The following is a 15181-nucleotide window of genomic DNA, read 5'->3' on the forward strand; positions in this document are numbered from 1 at the left end:
GGTCGCACCATGCGCGCGACTCTCTCCTGACTACAAATACATAAATATGACCGGTATGATTCAGGCACTTTAATGTAGCTGCCTGCAGCGTATGAGACAGAGGCAGTGATGGAGCAGTGGAGTTAGAGTAGTGGGGTGTCGTGAATTGCCTTAAGCTGCAGCGCCCTAGTGCCAGTTAACTTGACTAAAGCAGACACACACTTCCATTATGGCAGATTGAAATCTCCACTGGGCCGTGTAAGGGAGTAATGTGTTGGTTATATGGCCTGGACTGTGAGGGATTTATGCACATGCTAAACCCATCAATAATGGCACAGGAGTAAATCTCTCACCAGTTTTGTTTTTGTTTTGACATCACGATTTCTGTTAGGAGATTATCTTGTGTGTGTATGTGTGTGCTTGTGTGTTGGAGTAATTTTATTTACTTCTGGTTCGGATTTGTCAAGTTATATTAAATGTTGGTATAAAGTTATGGGCTCACAGTGGGGTAGAGAAACACACAGGTCACCATATCATAAATCTATATCAAATATCTGGCATGTCATTGTACAGCATGTGCATTTATCCTATCTTTACAATTTGCTTTATTGTGTCTCAAAAGAAAGAACAAAAATACAGTATATTCATAATAAACGACCCGTCCATCCCCCATCCATTCTTGTGACTGTTAGCCCCTGAATCTTCACTGGATTATTCATGAGCGACAAGTAGAAATGTCTAAAAGAGGTGCAGTCTGTTCATGTCTTCTCCTCTTCACTGCTTTCACACCCAAGTCTTCCTCTCTCTCCACTGTGACCTCAGCCGCAGAGTATAGCCGGCTACATGACTCTCCTCTTACTGCCACCAAACTATAGCCACTTGCACCGAGTATTCAACAGGGCGAGTGTGATCTCAAATCATGCACACAGACATAAAAGCAAGCCTTGCACATACTGGGCAATGCACAGAGAATGAATTGTCCCCATTGGGGCTCGGAGGAGGATAATGTTGGAGAGCAAGATGAACCGACACTCGGTGGGAGTATATGTTTGTCAAAGTGTTAATCTCACAGGGATGAGAACGTAAAGCTTCAGTTCTTTTTCAGACATTACAGTAAGATTTTTTTTTTTGTTATCTTCAATTTGACCAGACAGTCCTGGTCTGACATGCAACTCATACGTGCAAACTGTCAGTGCACAAACACTGACAGGTTCAAGTTTTTTAAATACCTGCATATTCACAGATTCTGGGTCTTTCAAAGTGAAGGTAGGAGCTGTGGAAATAATTATATTAGGCAAAGTTTGGAGGGGATCTTGAAAGACAAAGATTTGTACTATTTCCAGGTGCAATTCACAGAGGTCAAAGGTCTAGCTCAGTCACCAGAGTTGTTTTTTCTTCTTAATTAAATAAATCTCCACTTACTTCTTCCAATGCAACAGCTATAAAATACATTATGACAGCGTCTTATGATTGTGGAGCTCAAGGGGAAATACAATCCAGAACACAACCCCCCTCCTCCTCTGACTCTGAGCTGTTTACTATGGGGGAAGTTAAGACAATAAGATCAAGAAAATATTTTTGGATGTTCTTAAAATCCCAATTCAAATATGCTTGGAAGATTATATATGTGTATATCTGAATTTTTCTGTTTGATTTGTGTTGTATTGTTGTAACAATGAGACTTGGTTGAATAAAGTATGTATACGTGTATCAGGAAATAAAACATAATGAAACAAGTTAAGATAACATAACATAATACACGCCCCCTTACTATACACACTATAATATTATATACCAATACATATTATGCTATAGAGACAGACTTCACCACAATCATTGCACAAGTGCACAAGTTGCAAGTCAAAGCAGAGTAGATGGTTGATGTGAACGGTGATGTGCATGTGGACGCTTGTGTGTTTCCACAGTGCAACAATACAGAAGAGATTGTGTATTGTTGATGGTTGTCTAGTATAGACCCTCAGAGCACCAGTGGCAGAGAGAGGTCATCTACAGCGGATCAGCTGAACATCACTCTGAGCCGTGACGTGAATCGTTTCCACTCAAGGAGCTCAAGCAGCAAACACACTTCCTCCTCCCTCTCCTCCTCCTCCTCCTCCCTCCTCTCCTCCTCCTCCTCCTCCTCCTCCTCCTCCTCCTCCAGATCCTCTTCCTCCTGCTGTTTCTCTCTCTGGCCTCTCTTCCGTTCAGCGCGAGTATCATGGAATAATCAGTTCCTCGTTTCCTTGTGGACTTTCCTTGTAGTTGAGAAACCGGTGCGTCCTGCGTCCTGGCACCTTGCGCTGCGCATCATCTCTTTACGCACAAGACCTCGTCTCCGGCTTTGCCGGAAAAGAGTGAACTTACCGCAGGTGAGCACTGGAAGTTTGTTCATGAGCGACAGAGGAACTAGTTAAATCAGCGTCTTGTTTCTGATCGACAGCAGTCAACTTCAATCTTCCGGACTTTTGGCTTTGGATCGACAGCGCGGTTTGTGGCTGTGGCGCACCATGGGCAGCCCGCTCACGCGCCAGCATAATATCTTCTGTAAATAAACATGTGTAGTAACCTCTTTACTATACTAGAAAACGGTCACATCGTGTATTTCTGTACTTTTTGCGCTGCGTAAGATTCAAGCCACAGACGAGCAGCCGGATCAGGTGTGAGGCATCCGGTGGACCGAGGAAGAGGAGGAGGAGACTGTAGGAAAGAAGGGTTACAGCAGAACGACGGGATTTAAACACAGGACACTTGTTCTCTGGAGGACAGACTGAAACAAAGGAGCAAGTTGGTCCAGGGAAGAAGAGAGGAGATGACGGCCAGCACTTTTCTCCTGCTCTTTACTCTGTCTCTCACAAGTGAGTGGTTTTATGTTCACGTTACTTGTATACATCTAAAGAAGAGTTATACTGTTGAGTTATACGTTTTCTTCCTCGCGTAATTTTTTACAAATTTATCTGCAATTATGACAAATGATGAGGTAAATGAACCTGCACCCACCCCAATCTCTCTCTCTCTCTCTCTCTCTCTCTCTCTCTCTCTCTCTCTCTCTCTCCCTCTCCTCTCTCTCTCTCTCTCTCTCTCTCTCTCTCTCTCTCTCTCTCTCTCTCTCTCTCTCTCACACATATACACACACTCCTCCCACCACCTACTCATTGACATACCATAGCCCTAACCTGTGACAATCTTGAATGCCTAACTTCAGCTCTAATCCCAATCCTCACATAATTATAAGTACAAGTATTAACCTTAAAAAGCACACTGGACCGTTTCATTATTCTTTCATTCAACAAATTTATTAAAAGCTACAACTTACTTCAAAATGAGTTCATGATATGACAAGTTGTAATAGAGAGTATTGTAAAAGTCTTACCTTCACTATAGTTCAAAGACCTAATGCTATCCCTGTACATGTACATGGAACACTGTACACACACACACACACACACACACACACACACACACACACACACACACACACACTAGCAGTAGCACAATGCCAGTAACACCAGCAAAAGAAGCTGCCATGGAGAAGTGGAGCTATTTTGGTGTCAGTGAACTGCAGAGGACATAACCTATCTAGAAATAAATGCATGCAGTGTCCTGTACTGAATAAAGTCCAGTTGTACACATGTATAACTCCTGTCCTGTATATAATCAAACACAGCTCACATGAAAGCGTCTCTGGAGCACTCGAGACGGACTTTAATCAAACACTGAGCTACATATTCAAGATCCTCCTTTGCTAGAAGCAGATGTTCTCAAGTTACTGATCATGTGTTGAAATGATTGTTTTATTACTAATGTGTTATATGCATTGTTAGGTGAGGTCCAATGTTTGAACTTGTAATATTATTCTGTATTCTTTGACAAGCAGAATGATCCACTAAAGAAAACCTCATAATCCTCAACTTTACGCTTAATTATTTAATTCGATCTGCCAGTATCTTAAAGCCTCCTCCACAGACCATAAACATAACAAAGGAACACAAACTCTATTACTGTATTCCGTTCAAATAACATGTCGGTTACCAATTTCCTGTAAGAAATGGCCACATTTAGATTATATGCTGTGCAAAATCAGCCTTAAATAACTCATTGTTTGCACACTGGCTATTTGTAGGATTTTAACTCTTCCTCATACTGTTAAACCCCTAAAGTGTGTAGAGAGAATATCGAGGACATGACCTTTGCATTGTTTATGGTAGCTTACAACATTTTGAATTTATAATTATATTTCTGCACTATTGTTTCTGCAAACCATCACAGTGTTTAGATCATGTTGCTGAAAGGCACAGTGGCTGTTTTACAGCTGTCTCACTTGACATTTTGTTTTGTGAAATCATTATTCAAATCGATCATAGTGTTTGATCAACAATGTAAGTTCTCCTATGTGAAAAGGAGAATTAAACTCAGAGAGTGGATCTAGTGCATCTCTTTCTGGGTTTCTAAATCAAAAGCAGCAACAACACTCCTTCCTACATTTTTTACCTCAGGGAAAGGTTTTTAAAAACTGTCTCCTGTGTTTGTGCTCTTAAAATACTTGTAAGTAAAAGCAGATGGTCTCTTTGAATAATTTATAGAGGGTTATTTTATGCTTCCCGCAAAGAAAGAACCATCATCTGTGTTTAAAGCAGAACACTTTTCCTAAAAGAAGAGTTTCCTTTTTCTAACATGACCTTGTGTTTCATGGATTGTTGAGTTTTCCGTCCTGCACTCACTGAATCAAGTTGATAGGCTTTAGCTTCAGCTTGTTGGGCTTAAAAAAAAAAAAAAAAAGCCGAAAATTTACAAGGCGAAAAACTAAATCAGTGCAATCGTTCTTCATATCCGCTCTACGTAAACAGCTGGACCGACAAAGATCAGTTATGACAGGCGGCATGAACAGCATTATTCTGCAGCATCCATCAAGGAAAATATCTCCACAAGTCCAATTCTGAATTATTTAAATGATGTAATACACCAAGAAGGCGCACAGCACTTCTGTGTGTCTTCTACCATGTTGTTGTGAGTGTTTGTGTTTCCCTGACGGCCTGGAAACGTTAATGGGCCTTGCACTATGCTATGATGTTTGGCACCACTTCTCAGTGACAGCCTCATCACTTGGACTGAAGCTGTTGTAAAACTAAGAGATTGAATACACAAAATGGTACAGACTGCACATCAATATTTATTTAAAACACACAGCCTCTCACAGAAACAATAACTTTAATCTAAACTGCAGTCTTACCCATGGGAAATCTTCATGTGTGTGCCAAGAGGTCGAGTGGGTTGTCCACGAACCAGGATGTTGGTGGTTCGATCTCTGGCTCCTGCATTCTGCATGCCAAAGTGTCAATGGGGAAGAAACTGAACACCAAATGGCTCCTGACGGCTGTGACTGATGCGTGATAGAGAAAGTGCTCCAACCTTTACTGTAAAGCGCTTTGAGTGGTCATCAAGACTAGAACAGATCTATATACTGACAGAGTTGAACACTAACAACTCCAGTCCTGCAAATAACCATACACAGCTCAATACATACATGCAGACCAGAGCCTTCTCTCACTCTACATTAGCTGTCCAATTAACCTGGTTTGCGTCAAGCAACAGAGCCTCCAGGAAGTCGCTCGTCATAGCTGACAAATAGCAGATACAAAAAATCCATCCCCACCCCACTAAAACCCATTATATGGTCATTTGGCACTTTGGTTTTGGTACAGGTCAAACAAATAAGAAAGAAAACGTCACTGGGCTTTAGATGCAGATAGTAGTATTTATAGTAGTATTTTGGCCAATATTCTTTAGGTTTGGGGTGTAAACAGTAGAAATCTGGTGCAAGACTCTGCCCTCCGTTCACCATACACTGTTTACACTCCCACGAGTCTCGTTTATTACACAGGTCGTAAGCTTCTACCAAATCCCAAACATTGGCACTTTTTGTAGGTGATTTAGCTCCCGACGACATTTTAGCAAATCGCTACTCACAGCTATTAACATATGAATGCAGATAAATTAAAAAGCAGACAGCTGATGCATTTTGGTCAATGGGTTCCGCCTCTTTTGTTCTCCACATGGACGTCAAACGTGATTGGTCAAACTAGAACATTTTGTCCTTCGTAAACAGATTCTGTCAATTCACATGAAGAATCTGGTTATAAAGATTAGCTCTTTCCCTTCAGATTCTTGTTATGCTAAGCTATACTAAGCTAGCCGAAATGTGAAACCTTGAACGTAAAATCAGTATTAGTATACATTTAATAATTTTTTTTTGTGATTACCAAAAGTGCATATCTCTGTGAAAACATTACATGTCATTATTCCACTGCAAGGTGTGGGATGTGATCTAATCCATTGGCAGCCATGTTCATGCAACAGGCTGTTCTGCCTCATCGGGCCCACCTGAGAGGAAAGTTAGATGTGAGTAAGAATCTAACTGGTTAACCTTCAGTGTATCATGCGTCCCCTTTCATTTAGTTCTAATAGATTCCCCTCCCTCGCTCCCTGTTCCTCACAGTTGAAAAACCAAGCGTTCAGTGTGGCATGAAAACTGGAAGCAGCAGGGTGCCGCCGAAAAAAAGAACATCCCTAATCATAGTAAAACAGACAATTCATGTGGCACAGCGGGGGTGAGGCAGACCAGATATTTAACGCTGTCTGCGCTGTTGTCAGTTTGTTTGACAACGTAGAGACATAATGGCTGCGGGAACCAAGAGAGTGGGTCTGACTTATTCATACCATCGCTTTTACATAACCAATAATTTAGGGCTGAGGAAACACAAAGCTTGAGGGATCCTCTCACAGGGATGGATGCATGACTGGATTTTTGTTTGTTCTTTTGCTCTAAAACCCTGCAGTAAAGCGTGAGACTGCAACACACATGCACACACTCACACACACAGGAGCACACTCACACACACACAGGCACACACTTGCTGTGAACACATGATTCAGCCATGATGGCCGTTGGTAAATTCATTTAATTTACAGCCAACTTGTTTATTGTTCATCATTCGTGATGACACTGGACTGAAAACATATTGCGATAAAGAGGATATCAAGCTCTGAACTGCAACACACGCACAGGATGTGATGTTACACCGAGAGGGAAGCACATTACCCCTTCTACCAGAATTCGTGCTCTGCTAGACAAACACATGGCAATTATTTACTTGAGGCATTTCTGTGTGGCTGACTGACTTGTGTTCTTTTTCCAACAGAGGTGTAAAGGTGCATGTGGCTGTTTGAACGACGTAAACACAACCTGGGTCCTAATTGTACACTTTCAGGATATATTGCGTCCTCACTTCTTATGTTTTTCCTAAAGGTATCAGGGCAGAGAATGCAGAGGAGCGGCTGGTGAACTACCTGTTGGGACCAGAGCGCTACAACAAACTGATCAGGCCAGCGGTCAATAAGACCCAGCAGGTCACCATCTCCTTACAGGTGTCTCTGTCGCAGCTTATCAGCGTAGTAAGTATTTAAATACACAGACAAACACGTGTGTACATGTAGCGAGGTCAGGACACACACCAAGACAACACCACGACACCACAGCTCTCTTTGGATTGTCTACAGCAGGAACACGATGCACATATTGCAACTCTGCATAAGCTCGACCCAAAACGAGTTCACCCAGAAATTTTTTTTAGTTTTGTCACCTGGACCCGTCGACTAAGCTATTGTCGACACATGTGAAAGTGTTTTTGTCTTATTGTGTTGAGCAGGTGGACCCAAAGGCAGGAGACAAATTTCGGTGAAAAAATTAAAATGGCTTTAATTGAAGCAAAGGCTCTACCAGAAATAAATCACAAAAATCCAAATAATCAACATACAGAGAAACATGAAGAAGGGCTTTGGCAAACTCAACCGACATGGAACAAGGGGAACAAGCGGACTGACCAGGACAAACAGAAGAACAGAGACTTGTATACACAAGGGAGGCAGGGATGATTAAACACTGGTGAAACACATTAAGGTGCAGACGACCACAAGGGCGGGAGACAGGACCAAGACAGAGAGTTAAGACACACAAGGAGCATCATTTCAAAATAAAACAGGAAACGGAGAACTCAGAAACAACAACCAAACAGAACACAAATGGAAACACATGTAAACCAAGGCAAGAGCTCATTACCAAAACAGTTATTCCTCAAAAGTGTATTGCCACAACGGCAGACTAGGATAAGAGAAAGGTACATAGAAATCAGGATTCTGCTGGGGCTCATGCTCCCCTGGCCCTGGCCCTGGATCTGCCCCTGCATTATTTACGTGCAGGTTATAAACTTGTGTGGATGGCGACCTCATTTAAATCCAAGCATTGCTCTACACAGCAGGCCGCTCTCCCGGCAGACTTTCTGACAGTTTGATTATAGGAAAAGCACTTCCAAAACATTTCCACAACTTTAGCTAATCACCGCTGACTCCTCAGCTCTATCAGGAATCTCCATCTGACATGATTGCTTTACTTAAACTGCTTTATTACATTACCTTGATTGGACCTTTAAAACAGCCACGTAAATATCTTATAGCACTCAATACATTTTTGATGTGTTATATTAAAAGCTTCCTAATAATGTGTCATACTGCCAAAGCGATGCCGTTTGAGAACTTTCAGTTGGGTGAATCTGTCTTCCTTTCCCTTTGAGTTAGCCCTGACAGACGATAGAAGTGATCTGTCCAGGGTGGCCAAAAAATGCATGCTGGGAAAGGCCGCGGCTTCCCCTCAATCACAGGATAAGTAATTTAGAAAATGGATGGAGAGATCATTTTTAGTTAAAAAAAAAAAAAGGTAATCCAAACCCATGGATTATCTGTGTTTTTGGAATATTGTCTGAAGCCTGTTATTCAGTGTGTGTGCTGCAAACTCCCTGAAGCATTCGACATGAACTCATGACAGCAAAGGTTTTTCAAGGTGGTGGCAGATGTAAACAAGCTATAGACCAGAAGTGCAGAGCCTGAAGTGAATGGCACGAATCAAAAAATACAGTGCAGTGCAAATCCTTCCTAGGAGACATTGTAAACATGTATATAATACATTAGAGCAAATATTTCCTCTCTTTTCTAAGCCCCCCAGAATTCCAGCCCCTGGGCCAAACTTGCAGCTACCGTATCAATCTATCCACTGAACACTAGAAAAATGACACTATCATTAAGAACTATAATCACATTATTGTTGTTGACCTGACTCCACAGAGAGTTGCATACTTGTTGTGGTCACACGTACATGCCCATAGTTCCGTTCGTACTAAAATGATGCACATGGGTGGTTCCAAGCATGCACACTTGTTCCCACATTCCATTTCAGTAGGTGGAGATGATGTAACCCAGAGCATGCGCAGTCGACACGTACGGCAAGGTCACAAATGATGGGCTGCACGCAGGCGTCCGAGTAGCGTGGCATTTTTGTTATGATGACCATTGGGCACTGGCAAATGTGGAAACCATGAATTTGCCTTAATGCTAGTGCACACAGTCCTTGACTGACATCGGCTTCACGCGTATGCTGGCACACCTTAATTCTGATGCCTTGTGAAGCATTTCATTCGACATATATAACATTTGAAATAACTTAAAATAATGCATCTTACAATTTTGATCAGGCATGTCTCAGGCAGGACACACAATATCCTGTGCAAAGCTGTACTTCAACAGTTAATTAGATCTGTGACATTTATGAAGGTTTAAAAAGGTATGTGATTTTGCCCAAAACTGTTTGTGATATTGTGTCCACCCCCTGAAGGTTTGCTTTGATATTTGAGTTTGACCTTTAATGTGTCTCGCTAAAACCACTGCCAGTAGACAACGTTGTGATAACACACAAATGTTTATTTTTTAAGTCGAATATGATGGAAATGATGCTCAGTGTGTGACAAGATGGCCGATGTTTTCTTGCAGAATGAGAGAGAGCAGATAATGACGACCAACCTGTGGCTGTGTCAGGTACAGTGCAATCCTGCTCACTGCTGAGTGCACACACACAGTGTTCAGTATGCTGGGGTGTATGTCAGTGACGGAGTTTATGAACGCCCTCTTCACAGGAATGGAACGACTACAGGCTGAGATGGGAACCAGAAAAATATGAAGGCATCAAGAAACTACGAATTCCATCCAAACTCATCTGGCTTCCTGATATAGTGCTCTACAACAAGTTAGTAGATGCATGGCATCCCACAAAGAGAAGAGCAGATTGTCAGTATTTAATTTATATTGTTTTATAGTCAGTGTAATTAAAAAATGTATAACTGCAAGTACAGTCTGTGTGTACGTGTGTACAGTTTATAATTCCACATCATTAAGAGTTTTTTTCCAATATTACCAGGCTTTAAAAGAAGTTAATCTAGGGAGAACTAAGCTTGTTTATCTATGGGGGAAAGTCTTCTGCATTTTCTTTCTGCTTTTGCTGAGGGGAACGAAATTAGTGAAGTATCTGGTTTCTTTATCAGCTCAGCCAATAATTAGGGAGCGATTGGGTTTGTCTGATTATAATCACTGCAAGTGTAAATGGAATTGTCATAGCCAGTGGTTAGCAGAGAGCTTTCCTACGGAGAGATAGGGGCTAAGACCGATGTCACTCTCATGTCTGTCTGTTAAATAAACCGGTCAACCACAACAGTGAAAGCACGGACCTGAACTGAAAAATATTGGTTCTCTTGATACAGTGGCAGCAGATGAAGCGTCAGTTCTTAAAGTCAATGTTTTTTAAGCAGGAAAAATGGACACAGACATTACTGGATCTGATCATTTCCAGGTTTTGCGGGGGGTTACTGGTGTTGAGCTGTAAGGACAACCAGCATCAGGTTCATTGGTACCGAGGATGATACAGGTGGGGAAGTGGGGCCCATGTGGTCCAATCCCACTGAAGAGCTACTACACCACAAATTGCAGAAATCATTTGTGATAGAGACGTGTCAGAGCCTAACAATGTAGCAGTGAAATAAAATGGCCTGGTTTGATGAGTCATGTTTTCTATTGCATTGCGTTGCATTGACAGCTGGGTTCATCTTTCACCTGGAGTAAGAGATGGCAGCAGGGTGCTCTATGAGAAGAAAACAAACCTGTCGAGCAAAGCATTGTGTCCAAGTATTCATGTGAATCTAACTTTGATTTCTACCACATACCTAAACATTGTTGCAGACCAAGTACACCCCTTCATAGCAACAGGTAGTACTTGATGCTAGTGGCCTCTTACAGCTGGATAACGCGCTATCAGTGCAAAATACAAGTAATTGTTCCAAATTCACCTGATCTCATTCTGTCTGAAAATCTGTAGGATTAGCTGGAAAAGCAAATCTGATTCGTGGAAGCCTAAACCTCTGTATTTACAGGGCTGTAAGGGTCTGATGCTAAAGTCCTGACACCTTTAGGGCTAGAACTGTTTTGATGGCCACATTTGGACCTTCACATTATTAGGAAAGTAGTTTTAACGTTGTGGCTGATTAGTGTAGAAGGAAAGTGAATAGATTATTAGAATAGATAATGGGCCTTGCCTCATATGCCTTCTTCTAGTCTGACTCAATGCTTTCTTCAATGTGTCACAGTGCCGATGGTGTCTATGAGGTCTCCTTCTATTGCAACGTGGTGGTCTCCAACACAGGGGACATTTTTTGGCTCCCGCCGGCAATCTACAAATCGGCCTGTGCCATCGAGGTGCAGAACTTCCCCTTCGACCAGCAGAACTGCACTCTCAAGTTCCGCTCCTGGACGTACGACCACACGGAGCTGGACCTAATCCTCACCAGTGACTATGCCAGTCGCGACGACTTCACACCCAGTGGAGAGTGGGACATCGTGTCGCTGCCGGCACGCAAAAACGAGGACCCGAACGATATCACCTACCTGGACATCACCTACGACTTTGTCATCCAGAGGAAGCCGCTGTTTTATACCATCAATCTGATCATCCCGTGTGTGCTGATCACATCGCTGGCTATCCTGGTTTTCTACCTGCCGTCAGACTGCGGCGAGAAGATGACGCTGTGTATCTCGGTGCTGCTGGCCCTCACTGTGTTCCTGCTGCTGATATCCAAGATAGTGCCACCAACCTCTCTAGCAGTGCCACTCATCGGTCAGTCATGTTTAAGTTTGTCTTTTTGCCTCTGAGTGTATTTAATATATGAAACAAACAAAATGTATCTCTCCCTGTAATTTGATGATAATACCACAACTGAAGAATGTTGGAAATTCTGAATAGGATTTATAAACTTCTTAAAATGCATCCGTGCTATTTTGTTTAAATGTTTGCATATGTCCTTGTTAAATTAATTGTCAGATGCAAGAATGCATTGAAAATACTGGACATGGAATTAAATCCAAGTGCTTGTACTGCACCAAGGTGTTACTGCAAAATATACAACATGACAAATGGATCCGTTTCTCGAGTAGGTCAAGGCCGAGGTCGTTGTTGACTGTACCGGTGCAGGGCTTTATTTGTGGCAACAAATCTCTCTCTTTTTGTAACTCAACATTTCCTCAGTTCTACTTGTTATCTCCACAAAGCACATTTTTTTACAGGAAAACATCTCTGTCATTTCAAACTCACCCCTCTGGTGTCTTTTTGAATTTAATAATGTTTCCATTCATATGTTTATCCAGGAAGCTCTGCTTTTGCCACCTTGATCTCGCTATTGAAGTAAAATGTCTAAAATGCATGTTTTAATTGGTGCTTTAAAATGAAATTGAAGTGAACTGAATGGTAGCAACCATCAATTGTATTTTAGGTATCTGTTCATTTTATTCCTTCTCTATCTGTCCCCCTCTCCTAGGTAAATACTTGATGTTCACCATGGTTCTGGTCACTTTCTCCACCGTAAGCACCGTCTGCAACCTCAACGTACACCACCGCTCCCCCTCCACCCACCACATGCCCAGCTGGGTCAAGCGCCTCTTCCTAATCCAACTGCCCACCTTCCTCTTCATGAGGCGCCCAGGCTCTTCCAACGTCCGCAACAAACTCCGTCAGAAGTACGCCGACCGAAGCACCGTCAGGAAAAGCCGTTCCCAGAGCTGCATAGAGACGAAGCAGTACTCCAACATCAGGCTCGGCGGGATCCCAACAGACAGTGACTCTATCTACGTGAACGAGGAAATGGCCCACAGGTTTTGCTGGGGAGCGGGCGACACCCCAGACGGGGGCGGTGGTTTTTCAGACTTGCAGAGGTCTTTGGATGGTCAATGGGATGCAGACCTGGAGGAAGCAGTGGATGGAGTGAGATACATCTCCGAACATATGAAGACAGAGGACTATGATGAAGGGGTGAGAGGATACAAAAAAGAGCCGGAACAGATCAAAGAATTAACAATAGAAAATAAAGAATATAGGAGGAAGAGAAGACGCACAAAAAGTAGATTACCGAGATAGATGATGACAAAGATGCAACAGGGAGGGATGATAAGGGCACGATGAGACCTCTAACATGCCGCGTCTGAAATCATTCAGTTTTGCTTTTGTCTCCCTGTGATAGTTTCCCAACCTGTCAGTCATCTCCCTTCTTCTGAAAACATCGGATATCCTCAGAAAACCCTGCACACACACGTACCCACATATTAACACACAGTATTTGAGCGCAGCACTAACCCTCACCTCAGAACTGTTCACCCCTGGGCTTCTAAACTTCCAGAAGACTCCCACATCTAATAAATATTACAAACAAGTTTTGCGGCTGTAATTGCTTGAGGCAATGTTCATCAAGCTTCCTCCTCTCAGAATCAGCCGGCTGCACTGCAGTTAAAAATATAACCTGATACACACTTTGGTGTCCCAGAAGCTTTGTCGCCACGGCAGCAGTTAATAACACACTTTGGCTTACACGCAAAACTTTAGGAACTCTTTCAAAATGCACGCTCTTTTAGTGATCCGATGATTTCCCTCCACACGCATACTTTATAGACATAACTTAATCTTCTCTCATAATAATACCACTTGTGGCTTTGCTTCCAGATCATTGAGGACTGGAAATACGTGGGCATGGTGATAGACCGTCTGTTCCTGTGGATCTTCATCTTGGTGTGTGTGGTGGGAACACTGGGGCTCTTCATGCAGCCGCTGTTCCAGAGCTACAACACGCCCACTGCTGACGACACTGAGTGAGTTCACACACCAAAGCGCACTGTTCCATGCATCGCAGCACTGCAGCTAATAGCCTGACAAAGACTTGCCTTTAAATATGTAAGACTACAAATGAGCTGACACTGTGCACACTCAATAGAGTTTGAAAATGTGTTCTCTTTTGTGTCTCCATTGCATCTCCATTGTGTATCAAAGTCATGGTCTTTGTTAAGACATGGTCGGTATGGAGAGCTGGTTCTGAATTAAAGCAGCTCCAAATGAATAGGACCTAGAGATTTAATTATAAATAACATTTTACTAATCAAAGAAAGAAATCATGAGAACAGGAGTCAGGAAGAACTGACTAAGGCTATAACTATAGTATTTTAATCTGCTTTAACTTTTCTTTTCATTTACACAGCTGAAACTTTAAACTTGATATTCCTGCACCTATTGTAACTAGAATGGCACCGTGAGCGCATCCCACCAGAAAGGCCAATCAGTCCCTTTAAATTCATTCAAACTCAAACTCAAAATTCTTCCTTCACCATTCTTCATTCATGTGCAGATTTTCTCACAAACAACCAAACTAACCAATAAACCAACAAACAAACAAACGAACAGGGGGTGAAAACATAACCTCCTCGGCCGAGGTACCCACTTGCTTAGGTCAAATAGTTTAAATGAACTGTGTATTAGAAAAGCAAATCAAATATATTTGTATGAAAATGCGACAGAATAAATTAAGTACGTCCTCCCTCATATTAAGCACACTGTGGTTTTCCTTCCGTAGGATTCGCGATTTCTAGGATTTCTTTGGAACTGAAAATGGAAACAGCTGAGTCAGCATCTCTCATAGGGACTTTGACGGAGTACACCAGCTGAGAGCGGAATCAATGCAGCCGGCTGCACGAGCTGTGTTTGCAGCAGTGGACCTTTAATGCTGGAACACACTTTTATTTTTATACTGCATGGTTTATTGTTTTTGGACTATGTATTCATCGAAGCTCCACCATCTTCACAAGCATGACAATCTTAAGATATTTTTTATAACTTAGAACTTCTATCCAGAGGACATTATTGTCAAGCAAAGACGAGGTCTGTGCACAGTTTTAGACACAATATATGAGTATTTTTTCCTTAGCGTTAAATTTCCCAATGTACAGAACAAACCACAAA

At 42.2% G+C, this 15181-nt stretch overlaps 1 protein-coding gene across 1 annotated transcript; it reads left to right on the forward strand.

Annotated features, from left to right (window-relative positions):
• The first annotated feature begins 2432 nt into the window (after positions 1 to 2432).
• On the forward strand, positions 2433 to 14894 carry LOC128436724 (neuronal acetylcholine receptor subunit beta-2). Its single transcript, XM_053418562.1, has 8 exons — positions 2433 to 2834; positions 7283 to 7428; positions 9853 to 9897; positions 9996 to 10105; positions 11496 to 12022; positions 12720 to 13210; positions 13895 to 14040; positions 14796 to 14894. Exons 1-8 carry the CDS (start codon positions 2789 to 2791, stop codon positions 14809 to 14811), a joined length of 1527 nt encoding a protein of 508 aa, XP_053274537.1. The 5' UTR covers positions 2433 to 2788; the 3' UTR covers positions 14812 to 14894.
• The last annotated feature ends 287 nt before the right edge of the window (positions 14895 to 15181 follow it).

This window comes from Pleuronectes platessa, chromosome 3 (genome assembly GCF_947347685.1).
Source record: "Pleuronectes platessa chromosome 3, fPlePla1.1, whole genome shotgun sequence".
NCBI classification, from domain to species: domain Eukaryota; kingdom Metazoa; phylum Chordata; class Actinopteri; order Pleuronectiformes; family Pleuronectidae; genus Pleuronectes; species Pleuronectes platessa.